The following is a 26,255-nucleotide window of genomic DNA, read 5'->3' on the forward strand; positions in this document are numbered from 1 at the left end:
TTATTTATTTATTTATTTATTTATTTATTTATTATTTGGATTTGTATGCCGCCCCTCTCCGAAAACTCGGGGCGGCTCACAACAAGTGAAAAGACAATCCAATACATAATCCAATTTAATTAAAATATTATAAATTTAAGAAAAACCCCTATACTAACATACACACACACAAGCATACCATATATAAATTCAACGTGCCCAGGGGAAGATGTTTAGTTTCCCCATGCCTGACGGCAAAGGTGGGTTTTGAGGAGTTTACGGAAGGCAGGAAGAGTAGGGGCAGTTCTGATCTCTGGGGGGAGTTGGTTCCAGAGAGTCGGTGCCACCACAGAGAAGGCTCTCCCCCTGGGGCCCGCCAACCGACATTGTTTAGTTGACAGGACCCGGAGGAGGCCCACTCTGTGGGACCTAATCGGTCGCTGGGATTCGTGCGACAGAAGGCGGTCTCGGAGATATTCTGGTCCAGTGCCATGAAGGGCTTTAAAGGTCATAACCAACACTTTGAATTGTGACCGGAAACTGATCGGCAGCCAATGCAGACTGCGGAGTGATGGTGAAACATGGGCATACCTGGGTAGGCCCATGACTGCTCTCGCAGCTGCATTCTGCACGATCTGAAGTTTCCGAATACATGTGTAACATTTGGCAGTTAGCATCTCATTCCCTACTCCTCATCCTTGGCTTTATCCTCTCAGCAATTTCAGAAAAACAAGACTAGTCATCATGAAGGTAAGAGGCAAAAATGCCACCTGCTCAGTTGATCTGTAAAGAAATAAACAAACAAAAACCAAAAAACCAGAGGGCCAGGCAAAGGATGCCTTCTCACCAAGGAGAAAAATCTGACATGTTTCAAAACTGGCTTTTAAAAGGCTATTTGATTAAACCTTGGCTGAAGTAAAAATCCATCCCTATAATGAAAGTAGTATAGAAATACATAGCATCTAAAATTAAACTGGAAAGAGGGGCTAGCAGGAGCCTTGGATGCAATGATGGACTACCAAAATTTTTACTACCACACTGTGGCTGTGGCTTATGCATTTTGTTTCAACATCTTTCAGTGCAAATTGGGTGCTCTGGGGTGGAGCTCCAAGTTTTGCTGCCGGTACTGCGTTCCTGACCGTACCCGTAGGAGCCCATCACTGCTTGGATGGAACTGGATTGTGCCTGTGAAGAGGCAACCTGTGGATGCTGGAAGGCCTCTAGTTGTCAAAAGAACTATGGGAGATGAAGCAGCAGAAGTGGCATCTGCAGTGCTGATAAGAGAGAGAGAGAGAGAGAGAGGGAGGGAGGGAGGGAGGGAGAGAGAAACAAACTTGAGCATGGGTAAAAGCCTTTACTAAGGATTACTCTGGGCAGAAAAATGCAATTATCTCCCCCCCACCCGTTGTCATATCTGCAGATAGCTGGCTGGTGGTCCTGCTTCAGATGATCTGGTGCCTCCAGGGTAGAGAGGGTTCAGAAGAACATCTGTAACCTGTTATTACTATTATTTGAGATATCTGTTGGATAAACTTGCTTGGATCCAATCTGAGTTGGACTCCAGCTGTGGAGGTTCTGGCTTAGTTACTGGGAAGAGTTCAAGATTGTTAGCCCCTTGGTGCTTTCTGAGTTAGGTTGTTTGTTTGCAGATATTTTATTACCCAACTAGGTAACATCCTTGGTAAACAACTACATTCAGAGAGGACAAAAAAACCCCATTCCCAATTAAACTATGAGTTGCACAGAGTCTCTTCTCATTCTTTTGCAATAACACAGAGCTTCCAGAGTAGTTTATTAAGAGAATCATAGCTGAAGATTATTCAGAAGCTGCAACTAATCCAAACTGCAGCAGCATGGAGAATTGCATCACTGGTTTCTAGGAGGCTTCCAAGTGCAATTCATGTCCTGGTTGCCACCTATAAAGTCCTTATACAGAAAGCAGGCTTACTTTCTTTGTCCATCCTATGAGATCTGAGAGGATGGCCATGCTCTGGATCCCTTCTATAAAATAGTGTCATTTTTATTTATTTTATTTATTAGATTTGTATGCCCTGTCTGTCATGGCACATTCTTTTTTGAAGCAGCATACCTCTGATATTTGGATATTCTTGACTCTATGGGTCAATTATAAAACCTCAAAGACCTGCCTTTCCTTCTGGGCATTGGGCCAGGGTGTTGGATGCCCATGTCTGCAACAGTTGGAATGTTTAATTGTGAGTTGGCCACATCCTAGTGCTATATAACAACTTGGATGGCCACATAAATTGGTTAAATAAATAATATAAACCTGGGGGCAGTATTAAAATCCCATGGGGGAAATGTCATTATTCTTGAGGGAAGGTGGCTTCTCTTGGTTAAATTACATTGAATTTTATGATTTTGAGATCACTCACCTTTAAAATAACTCTGGGCAGCTTACAGAAAAATAAAATTAATTAAAAGACTATGAAAAAGAAGCAACAAACTAAAGGAAAAGAATACAATCAAGCAGAAGACTGACCCCAGAACATAAAAATATTTAAAAAATACCCCAAACCAATGCCTAAAACTAGCATAACACAATCAGAATCACCAGATTTTTAATGATTTGTGAAAAAAATAAGGTGGGAGTGGTATGGAGCTCTGAGGGACTCAGACAGCCGGAGCTACTGTTTCTGAGTCTCACAAGATGACATTGCTTAATACAGTGTTTCCCAACCTTGGCATCTTGAAGAGATCTGGACTTCAACTCCCAGAATTCCCCAGCCAGCTGGCTGGGGAATCTGGGAGTTGAAGTCCAGATCTCTTCAAGTTGCCAAGGTTGGGAAACACTGACTTAATAGATAGGTTTATGAACTTATTCACATAAATTTCACCCATTCAATTTCTAATAGTTTTATCGAGCTTTGTCATTGTCAGAAGAAAGGCCTCATTCTTCTTGTGCTACATTAACATCATCATCATCATCATCATCATCATTATTATTATTATTATTATTATTATTATTATTATTATTATGTCAGTACAACACAACAAACGAGATCACTATGCTGGATTTCATATTTCATTACCATTCGGGCGCTTCCCAAGCACCTAGGACCGTGTGATGTAGCAGCGAATTATGTTTGCCGATCCCTGTAAAGCGGCCTTTTGCAATTGACAGATGGAGATTTTGTTCATTCTGATGGTTTTCAAATGTCCGCTGAGATCCTTTGGCACTGCGCCCAGCGTGCCAAGTACCACTGGGACCACTTTCACTGGCTTATGCCAGAGTCGTTGCAGTTCAATTTTTAGATCTTCGTATTTCACTAATTTCTCTAGCTGCTTCTCCTCAATTCTGCTGTCTCCTGGGATTGCGATGTCGATGACCCATACTTTCTTTTTCTCCACAATCAGGATGTCTGGTGTGTTATGCTTCAGAATTCAGTCAGCCTGAAGTCGGAAGTCCCACAGTAGTTTTGCTTGCTCATTTTCGACCACTTTTTCGGGCTTATGATCCCACCAGTTCTTGCCACTGGTAAATGGTAGTTCCGGCACAAGTTCCAGTGGATCATCTGTGCCACAGCATCATGTCTATGCTTGTAGTCAGTCTGTGCAATCTTTTTGCAGCAGCTGAGTATGTGATCGACTGTTTCATCTGTTTCTTTACAGAGTCTGCACTTTGGATTGTCTGTTGATTTTTCAATTCTGGCTTTAACAGCATTTGTTTTAATGGCCTGTTCTTGTGCCACCAGTATTAGTCCTTCTGTCTCCTTTTTGAGTGTTCCACTTGTAAGCCATGACCAGGTCTTTTCTTTATCCACTGTGCCTTCAATCTTCTCCAAGAACTGGCCATGCAATGCTTTTTCTGCCATTATTATTATTATTATTATTATTATTATTATTATTATTATTAAATTAAATTTGTATGCCGCCCCTCTCCGTGGACTCGTAGACTTCAAAGTATTATTACTTTGGAGGAAATGGAATTTTGACACTTTCTACTCTATTCCTTTTAAAACTTTGCTTATCTTGACAACCAAAGAGCAAAAGCCCATAATACCATTTTTTTCTATAGTATCTTGACAGTTGTGTAGATTCCTAAACCTCTGCCATTATGAGACTGCCCACATTAACTTTTGGCTCCCCACATATCTGATTTTTCCTAATTTCAACAAAAAGCAAAAAATATTGAGGACTCAAGGATCACACTGAGAATACTTGAATGCCATTGGAGGACAGAAAACCTGGTTACCTCACAAGCCCCTCACACATGCAACTGATATAAAAATTGCCACATTAAGCCAAATGGAATAGGGAATTTCCCATTAGTAGCTCTTTAAGTGGTCTGCATTCCTGCACATAAAATAATAGAGCCAAGGAATTGCTTCAGATGCTTGATTTCTTTGCCTAAAGTGACATCTCCAAAAATATTACAAAATCCATATTTTGAATCCATATCCATATTTTCTAGTTATGGTATATATAGTCATATTGATTAGATATTGCTGTCTCCAAACATTTTAAAGCTGCCAGGTTAGAATACTGCATTTTACTTCTGTAGACTTAGCTTTTATCCCAGCAATCTGCTTTTAGCAATGTCCTAGACCAGGCTTGGACAAGATGCGGCCCGGGAGCTGGATGTGGCCCACCCGCTGTCTATGACCGGCCTGCGGAAGTCGGTCCAACCGGTGCGTGCATGCATGCGAGCACAGGCAAAAACCAAAAGCCATGCGGTGTTTCCAAAAGCCACGCGGTGGAGTCGGACAGCCTCGCCACCTGTGCGCAGAAGCAAAAAGTGAAAAAGTGGCAGTTGTGTTGTGCCTGTTGCTCGGCTGACGGCGCTGCCTACACTGGAGCTCTCACCTCGCCCTTACCACCTTTCCCATAAGTTGACTTAGCCTTCTTTGGGAATTCGCGGCGGAGCCTCTCCCACCCCCAGTGGGGGGAAATCAGGTTGGGGAGCAGGGAGAAAATTGGAAGACTGAGAATGGAGGGAAGGAAGGAGGAAGGGAAGGAAGGAAGGAAGGAAGGAGAGAAGGGAAGGAGGGAGGGAAGGCAGGAGAAATGGTATTACTCTGGAAATATAAAACTATTAAATATGAATCTCTCCCCTTTTATGGAAAGCAAACAAGTTCCTTGATAGTTAAAAATAGCAGTAGAAAGAAATTAGACAAATTTAGGATTTTTTTAAAAAAAATGAAATAATCAGGTAGCATTATATGAATTGAATGAATTATTAACTTAAAATTGGATAAAGGAACTTTCCAGGATCATAATGTTTCATAATTTGGAATTATAGGGAAGTGATAATGACCAAATGATTTCAGCTTTTTTCATTTAGCATCTATCACCAGCATATGTATACTATATACCAGGGGTGGGCAATTAATTTATAATTATAATATATTTATTTATTATTTATTTATTATTTGGATTTGTATGCCGCCCCTCTCCAAAGACTCGGGGCGGCTCACAACAAGTGAAAAACAATCCAATACATAATCCAATTAATTAAAATATTTAAAAATTTAAAAATATAATTATAATATATAATATAATATATATAATATAATATAATATAATATAATATATAACTTTTCTAGATAAGAACCGGGTGTTCAAGATATTATATATATATATATATATATATATATATATATATATATATATATATATGTTTTCGTAGATTTTAACGGGTACAGGTATGACGGTCTTGGTATATTCGGGTTTCTTCCCGTGTAGGATTTGGAAATTTCTGGCGACGTTTCAATGAGGTCCCACTCATCATCTTCAGGCTGGTGTTTCTGTCCTTGTTCTCAGGCGAACACTGCGAGACCTAAGCTGCCTTCCTTCTATAAATACTGGTGGCTGGGTGTGGTTTGATGGCTCAGCAATTGCCTGCTGTGTAGAAACTTCCTGGTGAGTCAGAGGGGTAACAATTGGGGTCGTTGATGTCGTAGAAAAACATCCCCAAAATATGAACAAGCGGGATGATACCTCTCGCTTATCAGACATCTGGAAACCAGCCCTCAAACATATCCCAGCCACAGAAACCAGACTCAGGACACACATTGTAAAGCAATCAAGTAGCCTGCAAGTTCCAACTACTCAGGACATCACGCCTAATCTACAACCATTAACTAATCAGCATACCTCAGCTACATCAACGACCCCAATTGTTACCCCTTACCGTCATATATATATATAATATATAATTATAATTTATAATTTATAATTATAATATAATTAACTCAGTTCTACCCAATAATATACAGTATTTATTTATTTATTTATATTTATTTATTTTGTCCAATACACAATACACATTGAAGAGGATAGACATGAAGTATTAAATATAAAAAAAAGATATAAAAGTAGAGGAGAAGATATATGAAAGGAAGAAAAGATATATGAGATATGAGATAAGGAGAGACAATTGGACAGGGGACGAAAGGCAGGCTAGGGCACTTATGTACGCCCCTTACTGACCTCTTAGGAACCTGGAGAGGTCAATCGTGGATAGTCTAAGGGAGAAATGTTGGGGGCTAGGGGTTGACACTACTGAGTCTGGTAATGAGTTCCACGCTTCGACAACTCGATTGCTAAAGTCATATTTTTACAGTCAAGCTTGGAATGAATTACTGTATATTAAGTTTGAATTTGTTGTGTGCTCTTGTGTTGTTGCGGTTGAAGCTGAAGTATTGGGTAGAACTGAGTTAATTATATTAGTCTGTCCCTCTAAAACCATCCTAATTTCTCATGCGGCCCTATGACAAAATTAATTGCCCAACCCTGTCCTAGACCTTTGTTGTAACTCTTGCTCCATTTCCAGATTTTCTTGCAGGCAGGATCTTAGACATTTAGAATTATGTGGTTTTAATATAACATTTCACCAATTGGTTAAAGATCTGAAAAATGAAGCAAGCAAGGTTCACCCACCTTTAGCTGAGCAAAAAGGGTTTCTTACTTCAAAGATAAACCATCCTTTTCCAACAAAATACCAGATGTTAAACTGGTATAACTGCTTTTGGCAGAAGAGTAAAAGGAGCCATTAATTGCTTCCACATGGGGAAACAGTTATTCTGATGTTTGCAAATACAAGTTGCAGAACACCAAGGTCAATCAGAAATGGCTGTAAAATTTCTCCTGGACTGTTTTGAAAGGTAAATGAATCACTTGTATTATGCTGGTAAGTACCTAACACCCGCCACCTTCTTAAAATAAAGTTGGTTGTCATCAGTGCACTTCCTATGCAATACTGGAGTAGGTATACTGTGGTTTTATAATTATATTTATAGGGGTATGTTCTACCACATGATTTCAGGTTAGGTGAACCCAATTGTTCAATAGAAAACTGTTCAAAAGGAATTACTATCTTAATTACTTAATTAGATGGACACATTCTGCCCCACTAATTCCACTGCAGAATCACATGGGTTTTATATTTGCATGACATGCTACGTTAAAAAATAAGTTAAAGCACTTCAGTTTCGAACCGGGTGACTTAAAAGCAGATACTTCACTGGTACTCTTTTAAAATCAAAACAGATGGGTGATCCTTCTTTGATTAACAGCAGCCTCTGGGCCAAGAGCAAAACAAAATCCTGTAGAGAGCAGTCATTAAAAAAGAATATTAGCAAAAATTATTTCTCAACACAATATAAAACACAACAGGGGAGCCTATTACTTCATCTATAATGTATTTCCCAAGAGACACAAACTCTGTGTTCTGCTGTAGCTTAACAAGGATATAAATCCATTAGCTGTTAAAAATCTTTTTCAGACCTTAAAGCTCTTGTGTGTTCTGCATTCTAAACTAATTGACAGGATTAGTCCTGTAATCTGAATTAAATGAATATGCCTCCAACCCCCTAATTTGTATCATGTTTGGGGGTATTTGTAAACTAGAAAATAATTTGATGGTAGTGGTGGCTTAGGATATATGTAGTGATAATGCAAAATTCAGATTTCTGATTAAACTCAGAAGTTTCAAGAATTATTGGTAAAATGGTTATTTTCAGTTAAGCCTACTTTTTACTTTTATCTCTACTTCATAGCAAGAACAAACAAAGTGCTTAAACTAGAGTGGGAATGCAAATTGAGACTTTTTTTCTGTTTCAAATAAGTGTTGGCTACTGTAAATGGTGGAATAGACAACATTTTAAAATTATTAATTTTATGTACAGAAAAAAAAATTACATTACATACAAACATACAATGGTAGGAATCCTAGGTCCCATTTTGATTATAGCTCAAGATCAGTTCACAAAATTTTGTATATCTATAACATAAATATTTTCAGATATATTTGTAATTTATATACTTTATATACTTGTAATTTATATACTATGTATATCTACTTTCTGCTCAATTTTTTGTATATGTCACATATCTTTTTAAATGGATTTCTTTAATACCTATAACATTTTCCATTTCTATATACATTCATATATACGTTCGTTGAATAAATTAGTATTTACACTTTTTGTAAATTATATTTTAATCCAGGTTTAGAAAATGATTTTAATGAGTTTTATTGTCCTTTTTAATATCTTTTATTATATTAAAATCTCCATTTATGTGAAATTCTTCGTATTGTAATTTTGTTTTTTTATTTTTGTGTATTAATTTGAATTTGGTGCATTTATTTTTGTGTATTACCGGTAATTTGAATTTGGTGCATTTGTATATTCCTATGTTTTAAATTTTCCAATAGTTTGCTATGCTATTTTTTGGTGTGGACGTCTTATAAAAATATTATATATGTAATCAAGTTTTTTGAGTTTTATAAAAATTTTGTGTCTCTTTTTTGGTGCATTGTATCTATTAATACTAATGCTGATCAATTTCATTTCTTCTCCCATTTCTATTTGTATTTTTATCTTGTAGCTCTAGTTTCTCTTACTACCCTATTTGTTATTCCTTCTTGTTATATTGTCTTTTCCCCCTGCCTTCTTTTACTTCTTTTATGAACAAGAATTTTAAAAAAGGTAAAGAATTGAAAGAAATGTGAACCTACCAAGAGGTTAATTTTCAGCTGTTCTAATTACCTGGTGGTTGCATGTCTAAATTTTCCCTAGATGTTTGACTCCTATAGGGATTTCTTTGATCCAGAAATTATGTGCAGGCTTGGCGAAGCACCATAGAATTTTAAGGGTATGAGGTAGATGGTTATAGCCACTAACATGAATATATCAGTGCCATTCATAGAAAGGCATCTTAAAAAACTGGAATGATATGCAGAATAATACCAGGTTTTCAGGGCAAAATATTTTATGAAAGTATTTGTCACAAGAGAAAAAAATCAGCATAAAACAACACCTTAGAGGAAACCCTATGAATATATTTATGTTGTAATTTGCTAATAAATTTGCCTCTCTATGTATATCAACATTCAACTAATGCAACTAATGCTTACCCCTATTCCCTCAAACTGTGATAGTAAAACTTTTGTTTGGATTTCATGTCTATCCATTGTCAACAAGTGCGTTTCTATGAAACATTAAACATCTCAGATTGGGTAAAAGAAGCATATGTGTCAACACACAATAAGGATATGTCCTAACACAGAATAAGAAGGATTTGTTTGCTTAACAGACCATATAGTAGGCTAACTCAGTGTTTTCCAAGCTTGGCAACTTGAAGATATTTGGACTTCAACTCCCAGAATTCCCCAGCCAGCAAATGCTGGCTGGGGAATTCTGGGAGTTGAAGTCCAGATATCTTCAAGTTGCCAAGCTTGGGAAACACTGGGCTAACTGATCTAGGTAACTTTTTGAATGGCAACCTTCCACTTAGATATATCAACCAAAGTGAGCAAAACATCCTGTTAATCTTGGATTCAGCTGTATTGCGTTTTTAAAGCTGATTTGAGTAGCTGTTAAGATTCTTCTTCTCAGGTATGTCCATGATCATCCAAAGGTCATCTTGGGTCATTCCTAGTTGCTCCCATTTGAATCTGGGGAGTGTGCTGCCAAAGAAACAGCTTTTGTGGCAAAATCAGCTGCTTTTCAAACAGTCAATGTACCGTTCAGCACCTCATTTTCTAAGGACTCACACTCATCCCATTGTTTTGATTAATAGCAGAGAAGTATTGCAATTACAGACTTTCCTGTAAATAACATCTTCCAAATCACTTTGAAGTATGCCTGTCCTATATTTAATACTTTCTAAATCATGGGCAGCTTATGTAAGTATTGGTTATTGTGAAGCAACAAGTATTCTGTGAAGCCTTCTTAGTCAAATATTTAAGCTTCCCAAATACACCCTATTAGTATTTTTTATGTTTTATATTCATTTCCATGAATATAACATTTAATTTTTTCATTCCACACTTATTACTTTATAAGTAACTTAAGATGGTGAATATACATAATACTTCTTCCTCCTCCTTTCAAATGCAAAACATCATTGCAACATTTCCTTTACTTCTAAGTAATGAAAAGACAAAGTATAAGGCTTCAGCTACATGGGTTTCCAACAGCCTTGTGTACAGATGTCACAGTACTTCCCAAATTTACCTCTAACTTATAATTATTATTGAGATTAAAGGCAAAAATCTAGTAAATGAAATCAAATATTGTTTGTGTCCTTATTCTGTGTTTCTTGTCTGAGTTCCTGAAAGGCACTCAACTACTAAGTCTGCCAAATTCATATTGTGTCAAACTGCCTTGATACAAAGTATGGTAACAATAGAGAAATTTGTCACATATATTATTACATTTAGAAACCTTCGCTCTGTATAGTGTGGAGGAGACAGAAGGGAAGGGGGGAGGGACATGATTGAAATATTTAAATATGTTAAAGGGTTAAATAAGGTTCAGGAGGGAAGTGTTTTTAATAGGAAAGTGAACACAATAATAAAGGTGCACAATCTGAGGTTAGTTGGGGGAAAGATCAGAAGCAATGTGAGAAAATATTATTTTACTGAAAGAGTAGTAGATGTTTGGAACAAACTTCCAGCAGACATGGTTGGTAAATCCACAGTAACTGAATTTAAACATGCCTGGATAAACATATATCCATCCTAAGATAAAATACAGGAAATAGTATAAGGGCAGACTAGATGACCATGAGGTCATTTTCTGCTGCCAATCTTCTATGTTTCTTTTTTTTAATGTTTCACAAACATTCATGCAACATAAATGGCCATACAATAATATTTGAATAAGTTTAACTTTCATTTTTGGCAGATAAGATATAATGTATGGGAATCCATATGGCTCCAATATTATGCTTGGAAAAATATTTTTTTATAACTGCAACTGCAGTTTAAATGGGAGAATTATGTAGTTCATACAACTCTTCCTACCTAGTAATTATGCTGTAGTCATCATCTGGCAAGCTTATTCCAATATCACAATCCCACTACCTACTTGGATTTATAACATTGTAGGCAAGGTCCTCCAACTGTTGCCTTTTAGCTAGGTTTTGTTAACCTTTTTAATGATTTACGTTCACTGCCTAGAATTATTTGTAATATAATAAAGATACAAGATACAAACACTTTTTCTACAGTATATCATCTTACAAGCATTTCTGGAGAGCACTGTGGGAATTAAACCGGTAGCATAATTGTCTAGTACAAAGGAACCTATGTGAGAAACGTTTGTTCAAATTCTTTTCCCAACTTTGGAGATTCAAAGTTATGTAATATAGAAAAAGATTCTTATTTAGGTTACATTTCTATTTTTAGGAGGAAATAGTAAGGAGATTCTTCTGGGGATGGCCTCTCCTTTGGCCAATAAAATCTGGTTGTGTGTGTACATTTTCTCTGTGTTGAGTGTTTCTTCATATGGGTTATTCAGGAAGCAGATTTCAAATTGTGCATGACACTCTATCTACTCCATTGGAAAGATTACTACTATTAATCTTCTCATCATTCCCATCACCCATCTCCTTCTACAAATGACTGTATGATTGTAACTTTGTTGTTTGTATCCTTACAATTTATATTGACTGATTCCCAATATGTTTTGATTGCTTATTTATACTGGGACTATCATGAAGTGTTTTACCTTATGATTCTTGACGAACTTATCTTTTCTTTTATGGACACTGAGAGCATGTACACCAAGACAAATTCCTTGTGTGTCCAATCACATTTGGCCAATAAAATTCAATTCTATTCCATTTTTATGCTTTCCCAAAACAACTCAAGTCAGGCAAACATGATTTTCATCACTTTAAAAACTGCTATAAGGTAAAATGAATTAAGAACCCCAAGCCACCCAAGTTTCCCTTTCTGGAAGGGAAGGAACCAAAAAGTTGCATCCAACTCGTTACTTTTTATTTATTTTATTTATAGTTTTATTTTTTAATTTAATTTATTTTATTTGAGGACCTGGATTGTGGGGGCAATATGCTGGCTCTGTTAAAAAGTGCTATTGGTAACATGTTTGTTTATTTATTTATTTATAAACAAAACAAAACAAAACCAACCAACCAACCAACCAAATAAATATCGTTACCTTTTACTTGTTATGTTTATGCAAACTACTACTATCCTATACACGTTTTATATGTATATATTAAATAAATAAATAAACAAACAAACAAACAAACAAATAAACAACAAACAAACTGCAAACAAACACACGAAGCCTCATTTTTGCGGGGAATTCAAAGACTCCGCGGTAGGGCAGGGGGGGGGGGAGCTCGAACACAACCAATTAAAATCATCTGAAGGCAGGCAAGCATTTTTGGAAGGGCTCAGATCTCGCGATAATCGGGAGACACGCGGCGTCCGGGAGACCGTTGCTGGGCAACGAGACGCTCCTCGCCAGGCTTGTCGGTAAGTCGGAGGCCCGGCCGGCAGCTATGGATGCTGAGACGCTGCCTTACGCGCTGGACTTGGTGGCCAGCAGCGGGATCTGCTTGAGCCCGGAAAAGCGAGCCGCCTTGAGGAACTCCCTGCTGCTGGTGCGCAGGGATTACCGCTTCGAGCAGGTCCGCCTGTGGGGCCGCATCCAAGGCATCCGAGGAGCCTACTATGTCGCCGAGGGCTTGGGACCAGACAGGGCTGGACTCAGAAGCCGCCTCTACAGGTGGGCGCCCGCGGCTGGGAGACCCCCCTCCCATCTATGCCTATCCACCTCGAGTGCAATCCCACAGCAGGGGATCTGGTGGAGATCTAGTGGGTTGGGCGTAGACTCTCCGTGCTTGTACGCTGCACAGGTAGTCCTCGACTTACGACCCCAATGGAGGGGGTGTCTCTCTGAGCATACAGTACTTGGTTTCCTTGCAGAAGTTCCCTTACTCTAACCTGGTAACATTATCAGTGCCAGTAAGGAGCGAAGGAGTTTATATTCTGGTGTCTTACCTGTCTGTATGGTGGGAACGAGTGAGTGGTCTTAGGGATTCTTTGGTTGGGCTGTTTATTTATTTATTGTTTTTAAATAGGTACATACAAAACAAAACAAACATACCACAAACACTTGGGGCAACCATATTAGCCCCTCTTCTGTCAAAAAGTGACATCAGATATATGTACATTACATATTACTTTGTTAATATTACAATTGCAAAGTCCTTATTTATACTGCACTGCTCAAAAAAAATAAAGGGAACACTCAAAGAACACATCCTAGATCTGAATGAATGAAACATTCTCATTGAATACTTTGCTCTATACAAAATTGAATGTGCTGACAACATGTGAAATTGATTGTCAATCAGTATTGATTCCTAAGTGGACAGTTTAATTTACTTGGAGTTATATTGTGTTGTTTAAGTGTTCCCTTTATTTTTTTGAGCAGTATATAAATAGAATTTCTTCAAGAACCTTTATTAAACCATTAAACATTATCCCCATGTAATTTGATTCCATTTATCATTTCTTTCTTTTAAACATTTATAAAACTTATTCCATATTTTATAATAATCAGGTTCCTCTCTTCCTTCCAATTTTCTTGTTAGCATATCCATTTCTGCACAATCCATATTTTTTTTGATGACCATTCCCTCATTCAATATTTCTTTGTTTTCCATTGTTGTGCATATACAATCCAAGCTGCTGTCAAAATGTGAATAATATACAATTTTGGAACAGAAGAAAAGCTATTGAACTAAACAAATTAACAGGAAATTACTGGTTTTCCCTAATTTCTCCATATTTAAACAATACTATAGCCGTCCGAGTCTACGGAGGGGGGCGGCATACAAATTAATTAATTAATTAATTAATTAATTAAATAAATAATTAAATAAATAAATATTCCTGTGGAAGAACCTTTGTGGATTATAACAAGAGAACAAAAATAATTAGCAATGTTGGTTTTAGTAAAATAAGATTGCTTTTGTTAATGTGTTATATAAATAAAAGCAAATAAAAGCTTCATTTAATTGGTAGAGATATAGAAATAAATATTCGAGGAGTGTTTATTATAAAATACAAAGCTTTAATGTTCTTTTCAGTGTTAGGGTTCAGATCTTAATGATTTTATGTGATTATTGAATAAAATTGAGACATCCATAAATCATGTTAATAAAATGAATATCCAGGAATTTTAAGTTATTCAGAGCACATAATTTATAATAAGAATTTGTAATTCCTACAACTACCATAAGGTCTAATATAATATTATCCTAATATACACCTTTTGGCAAATGATGAAGAGTGGGGTGCAAGAATATGTACCTACTTGGTTCATGCCACCATTGCAGTTGAAATTGGGACTGCTTGGTTTAAAATTCAATCTGGGAACCTTTCATGCTATTCCAAGTCTTTTTTGATGTCCTATTTCCCATTGCAACTCTGCTTGTCAGCTGTTCCTTTGACATTTTAAAGGGATTTTTGATGAAACCCATAAATGTCTATAAAGAAAAGATACTGATTTTTTTCCCTTAAAGCTTGTTTATAGTAACTCTAAACCTATTTGATTTTTTCTGGTGGGGTGGATAGTTTGAATGGTGTAGATTGGAGTCTTCTGCCACCCCCCTCAGAGGACATGATTGCAATGACTGCAGGATTAAAGGGACGTTTCCAAGGGGATCCATCTTATGAGTATGAATACCCTGAGAAAAAAGAAGAAGGTGAAAGACCATATGAAGAAGAAATTGGAGTAAGTCAATGAGTGATGGTTTGACCTTTGTACATAATTGTTTATGAATATTCTTTATCATTTGTAAGTTTTCTTTAAAAATATTTGTTATGATTTTCTTTTCATCGTGATTATTTACTTTTGGTGCATTTATGTCTCATCCTTTTGTTTAACCTGGTTAGAGAATGTGGGATTCCCATTGACTTTTCAGATATTTGTCACTCTTTGCCTCAAGAATGAATTACAGTACTTAAGATTGCAGTCTTAATACTATCTGAGAATTTGAGAAGATACCATATTTTTCATATTATAAAATACACCTTTGCCCCCTCTAAAAGAGGCTGAAAATTTGAGTGCATTTTATAATCGGAAAGTAGCTTTTTAGAAGATTTTCCCCCCCAGCCTTAATGAGGAGCTAACAATCTTCCTGTCTCTTCCTGGCTTGCAGGCTTTTTTTCATTGTTACTCTCTCGGAATAGGTTTTTTTTTAAAGCCCTAACCAGGAGATAAAATAATGTGCTGAAGCTGAGCAGACTAAGGATGCTAGCCAGATGAATATCTGGTAGGCAAATCCCCCCCCCCATTTTCCTCCCCCAAAACTAAGGTGCGTCTTATATTCTGAAAAATATGGTAGTTCTGTCTGCGTGTTTCCTCTTTATTTTTCTCAGCTGATCATTCTTTACCCAGTTACAGATGGAAGAAATTAAGAGCAGGCATTGGTAGGCACACTCAGAATTTGGGTATTTTAGACTCCTACCCACACATTTGTTAGAAGCATTTTTACAGAATAGTATAACAAACAAACAAGCAAGCAAGCAAACAAACAATCCATGTTCTAAATGATGTGCTGTTTTTGGAGAAAAAAAAGATTATAGGCAGAACATGATCCTCCTTTCCCAAAATGAGAAAACTCCTTCATTTGTATGATTTCTAAATTGCTAAAGATTTATTATAATAATAGTTGGTTTACTAGCATGGTTGGCATATAGTCAGCCAGATGTTTAGACTGGATTTTTTTTTGTCTTACCGACAATTATTAAATCTGGAGTGGTTGTTAATACAGTATTCTTCAGATGGTTCATATGTATTGTGAACTTCATAGTGATGAAACCACAAATAGCAGTCTGCTATTTTGGCTAATTATTTAGAATAAAGTTGCACAAAAAGATGATTAGTAACATAATGGGAAGTATATTAGTTTCTTGTTGTTTTCCATTGTTAGCAATTTCTTGTTGATGTTTACTTCAGAATGACTAATACTGTACTAGGCACAAATGGGTGTTGTCCCCAAGACTTGAGAATTAAGCTTCTGATTGGACAAATAGCCATTCTTACAAATAGAAGGTATGAAGATCCAAATAAGCAGTTATTTTGTTCTGGACTGGGGAATCTCTGGCCCATGTAAGTTTTCTAAATGGAAATTCTACAATTTACTACTGTAGATTCTTTTTCTCTGCAGGTATAAGTTTTTCAACCCATAATAGCAGCAAAGGCAACCTTTTCTTCAAATACTCAGAAAAAGACATCTTTTGAGTGCTGAGCAGGGAAAATTAGACTTATATTTTTGTAGCAGCAATGAAATAATTATTCCTAATTGATTTTCTTTGAATTGGGAAAAGAATCATGAATGTGGTTGTTTAACAGATGGGAGACTACAAGAAGTTTTAAACTCCAGCCTTCACATCATTTGGCAGTGTAGAATTTCTTCCCCACCCTGAGTTACTCTTAATAGTCACTAAGATATTAATCAGATATGGGAAAACATGTTGAAAGGAGTGAATGTGAATGGAAATTTGACACTTTCAATACAAACATGTTCAAGCTGACTTTAGATCATAGATTCTTTTTCTAAGGCTTAAAACGTACTGATAAATACTGGAAAATAAATACTGGAAAAATACTGGAAAATCTTAAGATCCTTGTTCACTGAGCTTACGGTGTACATAATATGGATGGAAAAGCACTGAAAAAAATACAGAATATGAGATATACAATGTGTACTATCTTCAGTCTGAATATTAATTTCTCAATACTTTCCTAGGATTGTCATAAAGACAACACATTAGAGTTACCCATGCTATAATTAAGGTATGCATCATTCAGGCCAAATCAACATTATATTTAATTGGGATAATGGAAAAAACATTTTAATGGCCATGTCTTGGCTCTGAAATTCCCCTTAAAATAAAGCTCCTTTCATCCTCCCCTGAAATACTCAGAAATGAGTAAAGTTGGGGAAAAATATAGCCTGCAATCTTTCTTTAAAATATTTAAAATATTTTGGTTAGTATTGTATTCTACATTTGTATTTGATATAAAAGGAAAATAACCTTTTAAATGTAAAATTGTTGAATTTTTATATTGCTTTAGAATGCAGAGTATCAATGCAGGGTATATTTTTTACATCAATTGATATCAAAAATTCCTGTGACCCTGGGTATATTTATTTACTTCATTTTTTGTCTACTTTTCTATTAAAATAGCACTACTAATAACTCAATACAGACTAAATTTTTAGAAGTAGATAATCGTAATATAAAATCAAGTAAAAATAGAATGTATTGAGAAACGAGACACATCCATCAGATTAAAGCAGCTTCAATTTACCGTATTTTCTGGCGTATAAGACGACTGGGTGTATAAGACGACCCCCTAACTTTTCCAGTTAAAATATAGAATTTGAGATATACTCGCCGTATAAGACTACCCCTCTTCTGACGCGCACCAAATAAAAATGAAAAAACCCCCATCAGATTTGATTTCCACATGTGGGAGGCAGGGAAGCAATTACTATAATAGGAGAGTCAGACACATCAAAGGGACGGGGTTTATCGGCAGCCGGAGCGTGTGCTGAGGTCTGTAAGGCAGAGGGGAAGGAACCAATAGGAGGGCCAGATACATGAAAGGGACGGGGTTTATCGGCAGCCGGAGCGTGTGCTGAGGTCTGTAAGGCAGAGGGGAAGGAACCAATAGGAGGGCCAGATACATGAAAGGGGTGGAGCTTATCGGCAGCCGGAGCGTGTGCTGAGGTCTGTAAGGCAGAGGGGAAGGAACCAATAGGAGGGCCAGATACATGAAAGGGACGGGGTTTATCGGCAGCCGGAGCGTGTGCTGAGGTCTGTAAGGCAGAGGGGAAGGAACCAATAGGAGGGCCAGATACATGAAAGGGACTGGGTTTATCGGCAGCCGGAGCGTGTGCTGAGGTCTGTAAGGCAGAGGGGAAGGAACCAATAGGAGGGCCAGATACATGAAAGGGGCGGAGCTTATCGGCAGCCGGGGAGCGCACCATTTCACTGGGTGGGGGGGTTTCTTGGCAGTGAGAGAGAGCGGCCCTTCACGGAACCGAATCACGGAATCTGCAGTGAGGTACCGGTAGTAATGGGATACTGATCACACATTCTACAGCCTGTGTGATCAGTATCCGGCGAATTTTCTATACTGTGGAATCAGTATCCGGCGTACAAGACGACCCCCCACTTTGGAAAAGATTTTCAGGGGTTAAAAAGTCGTCTTATATGCTGGAAAATACGGTAAATGAAGACCAACAGAGTTAACCAGGCCTTTATATCTCCTATTCCTGCCATATTTGCTTCTGTTGGTTAATGCTTTCTCTACATTAAAATAACCTATTCAGGTCACTATTGGAAATTGATCTTTTTTATAGGCTGATCCCAAGACTGCAGGATTTTACAGATAGTCCTCAATTTACGACCACAATTGAACCCCAAATTTCTAAGCAAAACTTTGTTAAATGATTTTTGTCTCATTTTACAACCTTTCTTACCATAACTAATAAGTGAATCACTGTGGTTGTTAATTTGTAAGTGAATATGGCTTCCCTATTGATTTTGCCAATACTAAGTATTTTGTAATCTCATGGAATATTTTTCTCCTTAGTACTCCATAATTGTATTTTCCTTTCCATTTTTAATAGAAGCAAGGTGTTTAAGTAGGAACAAAGTTACTTCCTCTCCTTGAATTTTTTTGCAGTGAAAACATATATACAGTAAATATATCTGAATATATTAACCTCAAAGTTCATCAAGAGAAAAATATACTAATTTTATAAAGGAGTTAATGATTACTCCAATTTTTTCATTAATGTAGGAATAACAAAAAATTTTATGCTGCCTGATTTCCAGTGATTCTAAGCAGTTTTCACACTTATTAGATGGAAAGAATATTATTCTGTCCCAAGTCTCATTCTTATGAAATACAGGAAATAGATTTTAATATTTGCTTTTTCTTATAGCCCTTGATCAAGGAGGAGATCCGTCTGGTATCCACAATACATCAGATAGATCAAGAAGTGGGTATTGTACCACGGGGCGCATATGTGAAATCTCCACTTGGACCTGTGCATGTGAACAGGAGCTTTGAAGGTAAATCTGTGCAAGGACAGTTCTGTTGTCTCTGAACTCTAAAATAATTAAAATCACATATATTGGGTTTTGTAATTTTCCTCAGCAGCCAGTCACAACTCATATATGACAGACATGCCGGTGTGCGTGGCAGATACACAAGGAATCAGGATGTGTGTAAAGCACACATAAAAATGTCATGTTTTCAGAATAGGAGAAGATAAGTTATTATTATTATTATTTATTACATTTGTATGCTGCCCCTCTCCGTAGACTCAGTTATTGCTGCTACTCAATTTTTTGCTGTACGTACTGCATAATGGAAATGAAAATGTTAGCTTTTAGAGTTTCTCCACATAGCCACCCTGGATCCCATGAGATTGGGCGGCATAGAAGTCAAATAAATAAAATGAATAGTTCTTCACTTTTAGATCATCAGAGTAAAGTGGAAACATGTGAATCCCAAGCCATGAAGTTAGTTTCAAACTTCTGCTTCATGATTTATAAGTTCATGTTTAACATATTTATTGGTTCAAAATCTTAATGGCTGCTGTTGTATGGTACCCTTATGGGGAAAGGGCACTTTCTTCTTTAAGACCCTTCTCATTTAACAGTTTGAAGGCATTTGTATTTGTTTGTTTGTTTATCAAACATGTACAAGATAGCAGACATAGATATAAATATAAACATAAGCAAAGTAAGTACTGTATAGATAAATGAGGACAATAGGACAGCGCCCCTTACAGAACTCTTAGGAATGGGGTGAGGCCAACTGTAGATGGTCTAAGGTTAAAATTTTGGGAGTTTTGGGAAGAAACCACAGAGTCAGGTAGTGCATTCCAGGCATGTGGTCCTTTAAGAGCTGGGATGATCCTGAGTCTTTGAGTTAGTTATTAACACAGACTGTAGAAACTTTTGCATCTCATTTGGAAACCAAAGAGTATGGAGGAAGAATAGAGAGGCACACACAGCAATATGCTTGAAGTCTAGTGTGAAGTTTCCACAGTCTGGGTTGATTTGGGGAGCCTTGTCTTCTGGTGATATTGGTCCACTGTGCTTCGTTAAATCCAGAGTCAACGCAGCCATCTACCGGGAGATTTTAGAGCACTTCAGGCTTCGTTCCACAGCTGAGCTTTATGAGGATGCTGATTTCAATTTTCCAGCAGGACTTGGCACCTGCCCACACTGCCAAAAGACCAAAACCTGGTTCAATGATTGTAAGATTATTGTGCTTGATTGGCCAGCAAACTCACCTGACCTGAACCCATAGAGAATCTGTGGGGAGGAGAGACACGAGACCAAAGAGAAGAGAAAGATGAGAGACAGGAGACCGAACAATACAGAAGAACTGAAGGCCACTATTGAAGCATCCTGGTCTTCCATAATACCTCAGCAGTGCCACAGGCTGATAGTTTAGTTTATTAGTTTAGTTTATTTAGATTTGTATGCCGCCCCTCTCCGCAGACTCGGGGCGGCTCACAACAGAATAACAGAAAACAATAGCTTCCATGCCACACTACATTGAGACAGTAATTGCTGCAAAAGGGGCCCAAATCAAGTTCTAAGTGCATATGCATGCTTATACTTTTCAGAGGTCTGATATTGCTCTATGTACAATCCTTGTTTTATTGATCATATGTAATATTCTAATTTGAGATGGTGGATTTGGAGTTTTCATGAGCTGTACCCCATCATCATCACAGTTATAGCTAATCAAGGCTTGAACTATCTTGCCTTGCATGTAATGAGTCTCTCTCATATATTACGTTTCAAGTTACATTACTGAAATAAATGAACTTTTGCATGATATTCTAATTTTTTGAGTTTCACCTATACTTAATACTTCTCAGTATCCATTTCTATTGTCAATTTACCTAACTAGTACTATCAGTGCCATGCGGTATTGTGGGAAAAATAAGAGGTAGAAGCCTTATGTATACTACCATCAGTTGTACAAGTAAAGGTGGGATATCAAACAGTTAATTAATCAGTCAAATAAATAAAATGCCTAAATATTTTATAGGTCAATTAAGATAGTGAACTTTCATTAATTGAAGAATGGCAACATACTAAAAGAGACTATTGAGCAGTGCTGATTTCCTTTTTTTCCACTTTCATCAACAGGTTTATCCCTGGTAGAAGCAAAAAAGTTAAGCTCCTACTTCCATTTTACTGAGCCTGTAAAATTGAAGACTAAAACTCTGCTGGAAAAAGCTGACTTGGATCCAGCCATTGACTTTTTGGATTCCCTTGAACATGATATCCCTAAAGGTAGGTAAAAGTACTATCCCACATGCAGAATGAATAAGGCAGTGGGTGACATTTGGGGCCTAGTAAAGAGAAGGTATTTGCCTTTTGTAGTTTAAAATAAACAATGATTAATTTCATATGTTTCACTCGACATGTTTTAGCCATTCCACTCTCGGATTAACCTTCATTTCTCTTATTCTTCATCTGAAATTAAGGAGGAACCCATAAGATAGTACAGGTGCATATAAGTATATTAATTCTTTGACTCAGGTTAAATTGAGAATTTGTGCATAATGTTCCCATTTTAAAAACTTATTCCTCTCTCTGAATATATGAATTTACTTCAAAGAGGCATAGCTGTCTTTCATTACAGCAATTCTCAAAATAGAAAACAAAGCCGAAAAGGAATTGGGGAAAAGGAATCCTTAATCTGAGTATTGTATTGGCAGTTCTGTGTTAGCAAAAACTTCAGAAGAGAAGGATTTAGGGGTAGTGATTTCTGACAGTCTCAAAATGGGTGAACAGTGCAGTCAGGTGGTAGGGAAAGCAAGTAGGATGCTTGGCTGCATAGCTAGAGGTATAACAAGAAGGAAGAAGGAGATTGTGATCCCCTTATATAGAGTGCTGGTGAGACCACATTTGGAATACAGTGTTCAGTTCTGGAGACCTCACCTACAAAAAGATATTGACAAAATTGAACGGGTCCAAAGACGGGCTACAAGAATGGTGGAAGGTCTTAACCATAAAATGTATCAGGAAAGACTTAATGAACTCAATCTGTATAGTCTGGAGGACAGAAGGAAAACTGGGGACATGATTGAAACATTTAAATATGTTAAAGGGTTAAATAAGGTTCAGGAGGGAAATGTTTTTAATAGGAAAGTGAACACAAGAATAAGGGGACACAATCTGAAGTTAGTTGGGGGAAAGATCAAAAGCAACGTGAGAAAATATTATTTTATTGAGAAAGAGTAGTAGATCCTTGCAAAACTTCCAGCAGACGTGGTTGGTAAATCCACAGTAACTGAATTTAAACATGCCTGGGATAAACATATATCCATTGTAAGATAAAATACAGGAAATAGTATAAGCGCAGACTAGATGGACCATGAGGTCTTTTTCTGCCATCAGTCTTCTATGTTTCTTTGTTTCTATGTTTCTATAATATATTTTATGCTATAGAAAACCTTGCAGAAGACTGTACATGCTTTGTGGAAGACTCTCTTTGAATTGTTAAAGCAGCTTCAGAAGATTCACTAGTTGTCTTTAATATTCATCTGTATGCACAGACAACACTTTTATACTGGTAAAGTTTCTCAAATTGCTGAACCTTTCACAGGATGTGTCTGTTTTTAGCATTTTGAGGAAAGGTGTTATTTAGTTATTTAGTATTGTAAAATACCCCTTTCAAATGCTTTCTGCAGTCCCAAGATAAAAATGCATGCGGCCATTCAGCTCTGGCATACATTTTTACTAAAAAAAACCCTCCAACTAAATAATAACCAGTAAATAAGATTCTGTAGGCAAAAGCATGTAAATACTTGCAAAAACTAAAATGTGCAATGTGACTGGTGCACGTCTGGCTCAACTGGTCATGGATTTTGAGGACCAGGAGACGGATGAGTATTGGTTTCTTAGGCCAGTGTTCTTGTCATCTGAGAGTTAAAGTGATGCAGCGTCAGAGACTGAGGATGACTGTAGCACCTCCAGTTAGGATATGGACTGAGTCAGGAGGAAGATTAATTAGAGGATGAGACCATGTTAGACACCAGAGTTAGGAGATCTCTGTCCAGACAAGAGTATCTGAAAAGAATGGGGTCTTAGTGTTAGAAGGTCTAGGGAACACTTGGCCACGCCTTGTCGCTATATAAGGTACAGTCTAGGTGTAAGTGGGCGTGGTAAACAACGTTTGAAATCATGGCCATGTGTGAGCCTCAGAGTTCTGGGAGAACTTTATGCTTTCAGATCGCTCGAACTCATAAACTCTGCATCTCTGAAAAGACTCTGGATAAACTGTAAGTTCAGTTGACTGACAGAATCACTTCAAAGGAATTTCCTTTAATGAATTTGGTTTCTGGCTCAGGACTTGTGGTTATCTCAGAGACAATTACGCTGAGAACACTGTCAGCATTGACTAAAAATATTAAACTGTTTTATTCTGATCATTGTAATAGCAATGCAGCTTCATATTTGATCCCCTGAGTGTGTGTATGGCCAAGTGTGTTGGTGGTTATTGAAACGAATGTCTAAGTGCCGCCTCTATGTTGGTTGAGCAAGGCAGGATTCCCTTGGGTACCATTTGTTGGGGGTCAAGGGAAAGGGAGGATTTTGCCCTCTTTTCCTGCTCAAGATCCCCATTGGTGGGCCACTGTGTGACACAGAATTCTGGACTCAATGGGCTTTGGCCCGATTCCGCATGGCTCTTGTTATGTTCTTATGTTTTTATTCCGATCGGTGACCTGCCCAGATAGAACACCAGTATTCATTTACCACTAGCAGCGGTAATGGGAATCTGCTCCTAGTTTGAATGGTCACTAAGTGAACTGTTGTAAGTCAAGGACTGCTTGTATATGTTAGGGGTAGAAGTGTGCAAAAGTATGCATGTTGAAAAATCTCATGTAATCTTAGGACCATTAGCTACAGCAGTGTTTACCAACCTTGTCAACTTAAAGATACTTGGACTTCAACTCCCAGAATTCCCCAGCCAGCGAATGCTGGCTGGGGAATTCTGGGAGTTGAAGTCCAGATATCTTCAAGTTGACAAGGTTGGGAAACACTGAGCTACAGTACCAATGTTGTAGAATCTACAAAAGAGATTGTAGAGAATCTACTTAAGGATCAATTTAAATGGAACTGCCACATTCCTTTTTTTTAATTTAACCACATAAATTTTCAGCGCTGCACGTTTTTTTAAACAAGAGCCGTGCAAAACCTGTCCCGTCTTTTCAGTGGGCAGTTTTGTCTGCTTCATGTGTCAGCACCCGGAGCTGTTTAAACTCTTCTGTTTCCTCCTAATTAGGAAGGGTTTGTAGCAGCCGGTGTCCTGCTGTGTGAGATAAGACACCCAGCGATAGAGGAGCTTTTATGAGCATTTTACACGCCCCTTCCACCCAGTATTGCTTTGTCTTATCTAAATGTGGCCTTGTTAACTCTAACCTTCTATCTTGGGGAGGTTTAGTTCAAACTTTTCTTTGATGAACTATTGCACTTAAGCGACATAGTCGGTAATCTGCAGCAGTCTGAGCTGTAGAGAATTTGTTGACCCTACACTTGTTATGGTATGCAAAAAATTGTAGCTTCTAAGGCAATGAAAACCCATGGTTATTTAACCGATGCCAATCCTTCTGCTTGACTTGTACTTAAGAAGATGTTAAAAGCAAGATGCTCACAGAGTACCACTATGAAAACTAGGTTTAGGGTAGGAACTGATCAATAGCAAATATTTTGTTTTGTATCTGAATTATTGTTTCGCTTTTTTTACTTGGTAACTGCATTAGATTTAGCACAAAGTATGTTTGAAATCATTGTTTTTATTTCAGGTTGTTCGTTCATGCGCTGAAATTGGTAAATTGCAATTAGGGACAACTTTTAAATTTTAAAATACTTTTAAGGGACAGATTTTTGCCTTTAGATATTATTTTTAAAAAGCAGAAAGAGAAATTAAAGTTATCATACCATTGAATCATTGTCTCTTTTAAAAGATTTAGATCGACTCCTACCTTTCTTGACCACGATTTTTCACCCCATCATTCTTTTTAGTATCACAAACTTGTCTAGCTCGTGAGGAGGGATTAGTATAATTTATTACGTAATGTAATGCAATATACTATGCTATGAAATATGCTATGATATAGGATAGACAGTACTACCAGCAGATGAATTTGCAGTTGGCTGACCAACTGCAGCATATGGTCCTCAGTGGAACTACACCTAGAGGGAAGCATGCAGTGGAATATCTCAAGATTCTCTCTTGGACCAGTGATGGCCTGCTACCGGAACGGTAAGGTGTTAACGTTCCGGTAGTGATTTTTGGGATCAGTGCACAGCTGCGTGCCCCCAACGCAGGAACATGGGAAGTGATAGAACCACTCTAGATTGCATTAGTGAGGCCCCACTTTGAATACTGCATCCAGTTCTGGTCACCATTGATACAAAGATGCTGAGACCCCAGAAATAATGCAGAGAAGAGCAACAAAGATAATAAGGGGTCTGGATGCTAAACTGAATGATAAATGGCTAAGGCAATTAGATATGTTTAGCCTAATGAAGAAAATATTTAGGGGAGACATGATAGCTGTCTTATTTAGTTTATTAATTAGATTTGTATGCCGCCCACTCTCGAGAGACTCAGGATTTATATTTGAATATTTGAATATTCAATATAATTTGAAAGGCTTTCACAGAGAAGAGGGTGTTGATTTATTCTCCAAAGCATCTGAGGGCATGACAAGAAACAGTGGGTGGAAATTAAATGATACAACTTGGAACTGAGGGGGAATCTTCCTGACAGTGAGAACAATTAGTTAATGGAACAGCGTAACTTCTGGAATTGTGGATGAATAAAGATTCTTGCCTATGGCAGGGGGGATGGATTACAAGACCTCTGAGGTCCTGGCCAGTCCTATGAGTCTACAAAAAACTAATCCTACCCAATCTATTCCAA

At 37.4% G+C, this 26,255-nt stretch overlaps 1 protein-coding gene across 1 annotated transcript in view; it reads left to right on the top strand.

Moving 5' to 3' along the window:
- The first annotated feature begins 12,686 nt into the window (after positions 1–12,686).
- Positions 12,687–26,255, top strand: part of RSPH9 (radial spoke head component 9) — a 29,464-nt gene continuing 15,895 nt past the window's right edge. The window contains exons 1-4 of the mRNA XM_070740834.1: positions 12,687–12,986; positions 14,843–15,002; positions 19,234–19,363; positions 21,467–21,613. Of these exons, the coding sequence (XP_070596935.1) occupies positions 12,760–12,986; positions 14,843–15,002; positions 19,234–19,363; positions 21,467–21,613 (664 nt within the window). The 5' untranslated portion in view covers positions 12,687–12,759. The remainder of the gene's footprint in view (positions 12,987–14,842; positions 15,003–19,233; positions 19,364–21,466; positions 21,614–26,255) is intronic.

Source organism: Erythrolamprus reginae, chromosome 1 (genome assembly GCF_031021105.1).
Source record: "Erythrolamprus reginae isolate rEryReg1 chromosome 1, rEryReg1.hap1, whole genome shotgun sequence".
NCBI classification, from domain to species: domain Eukaryota; kingdom Metazoa; phylum Chordata; class Lepidosauria; order Squamata; family Dipsadidae; genus Erythrolamprus; species Erythrolamprus reginae.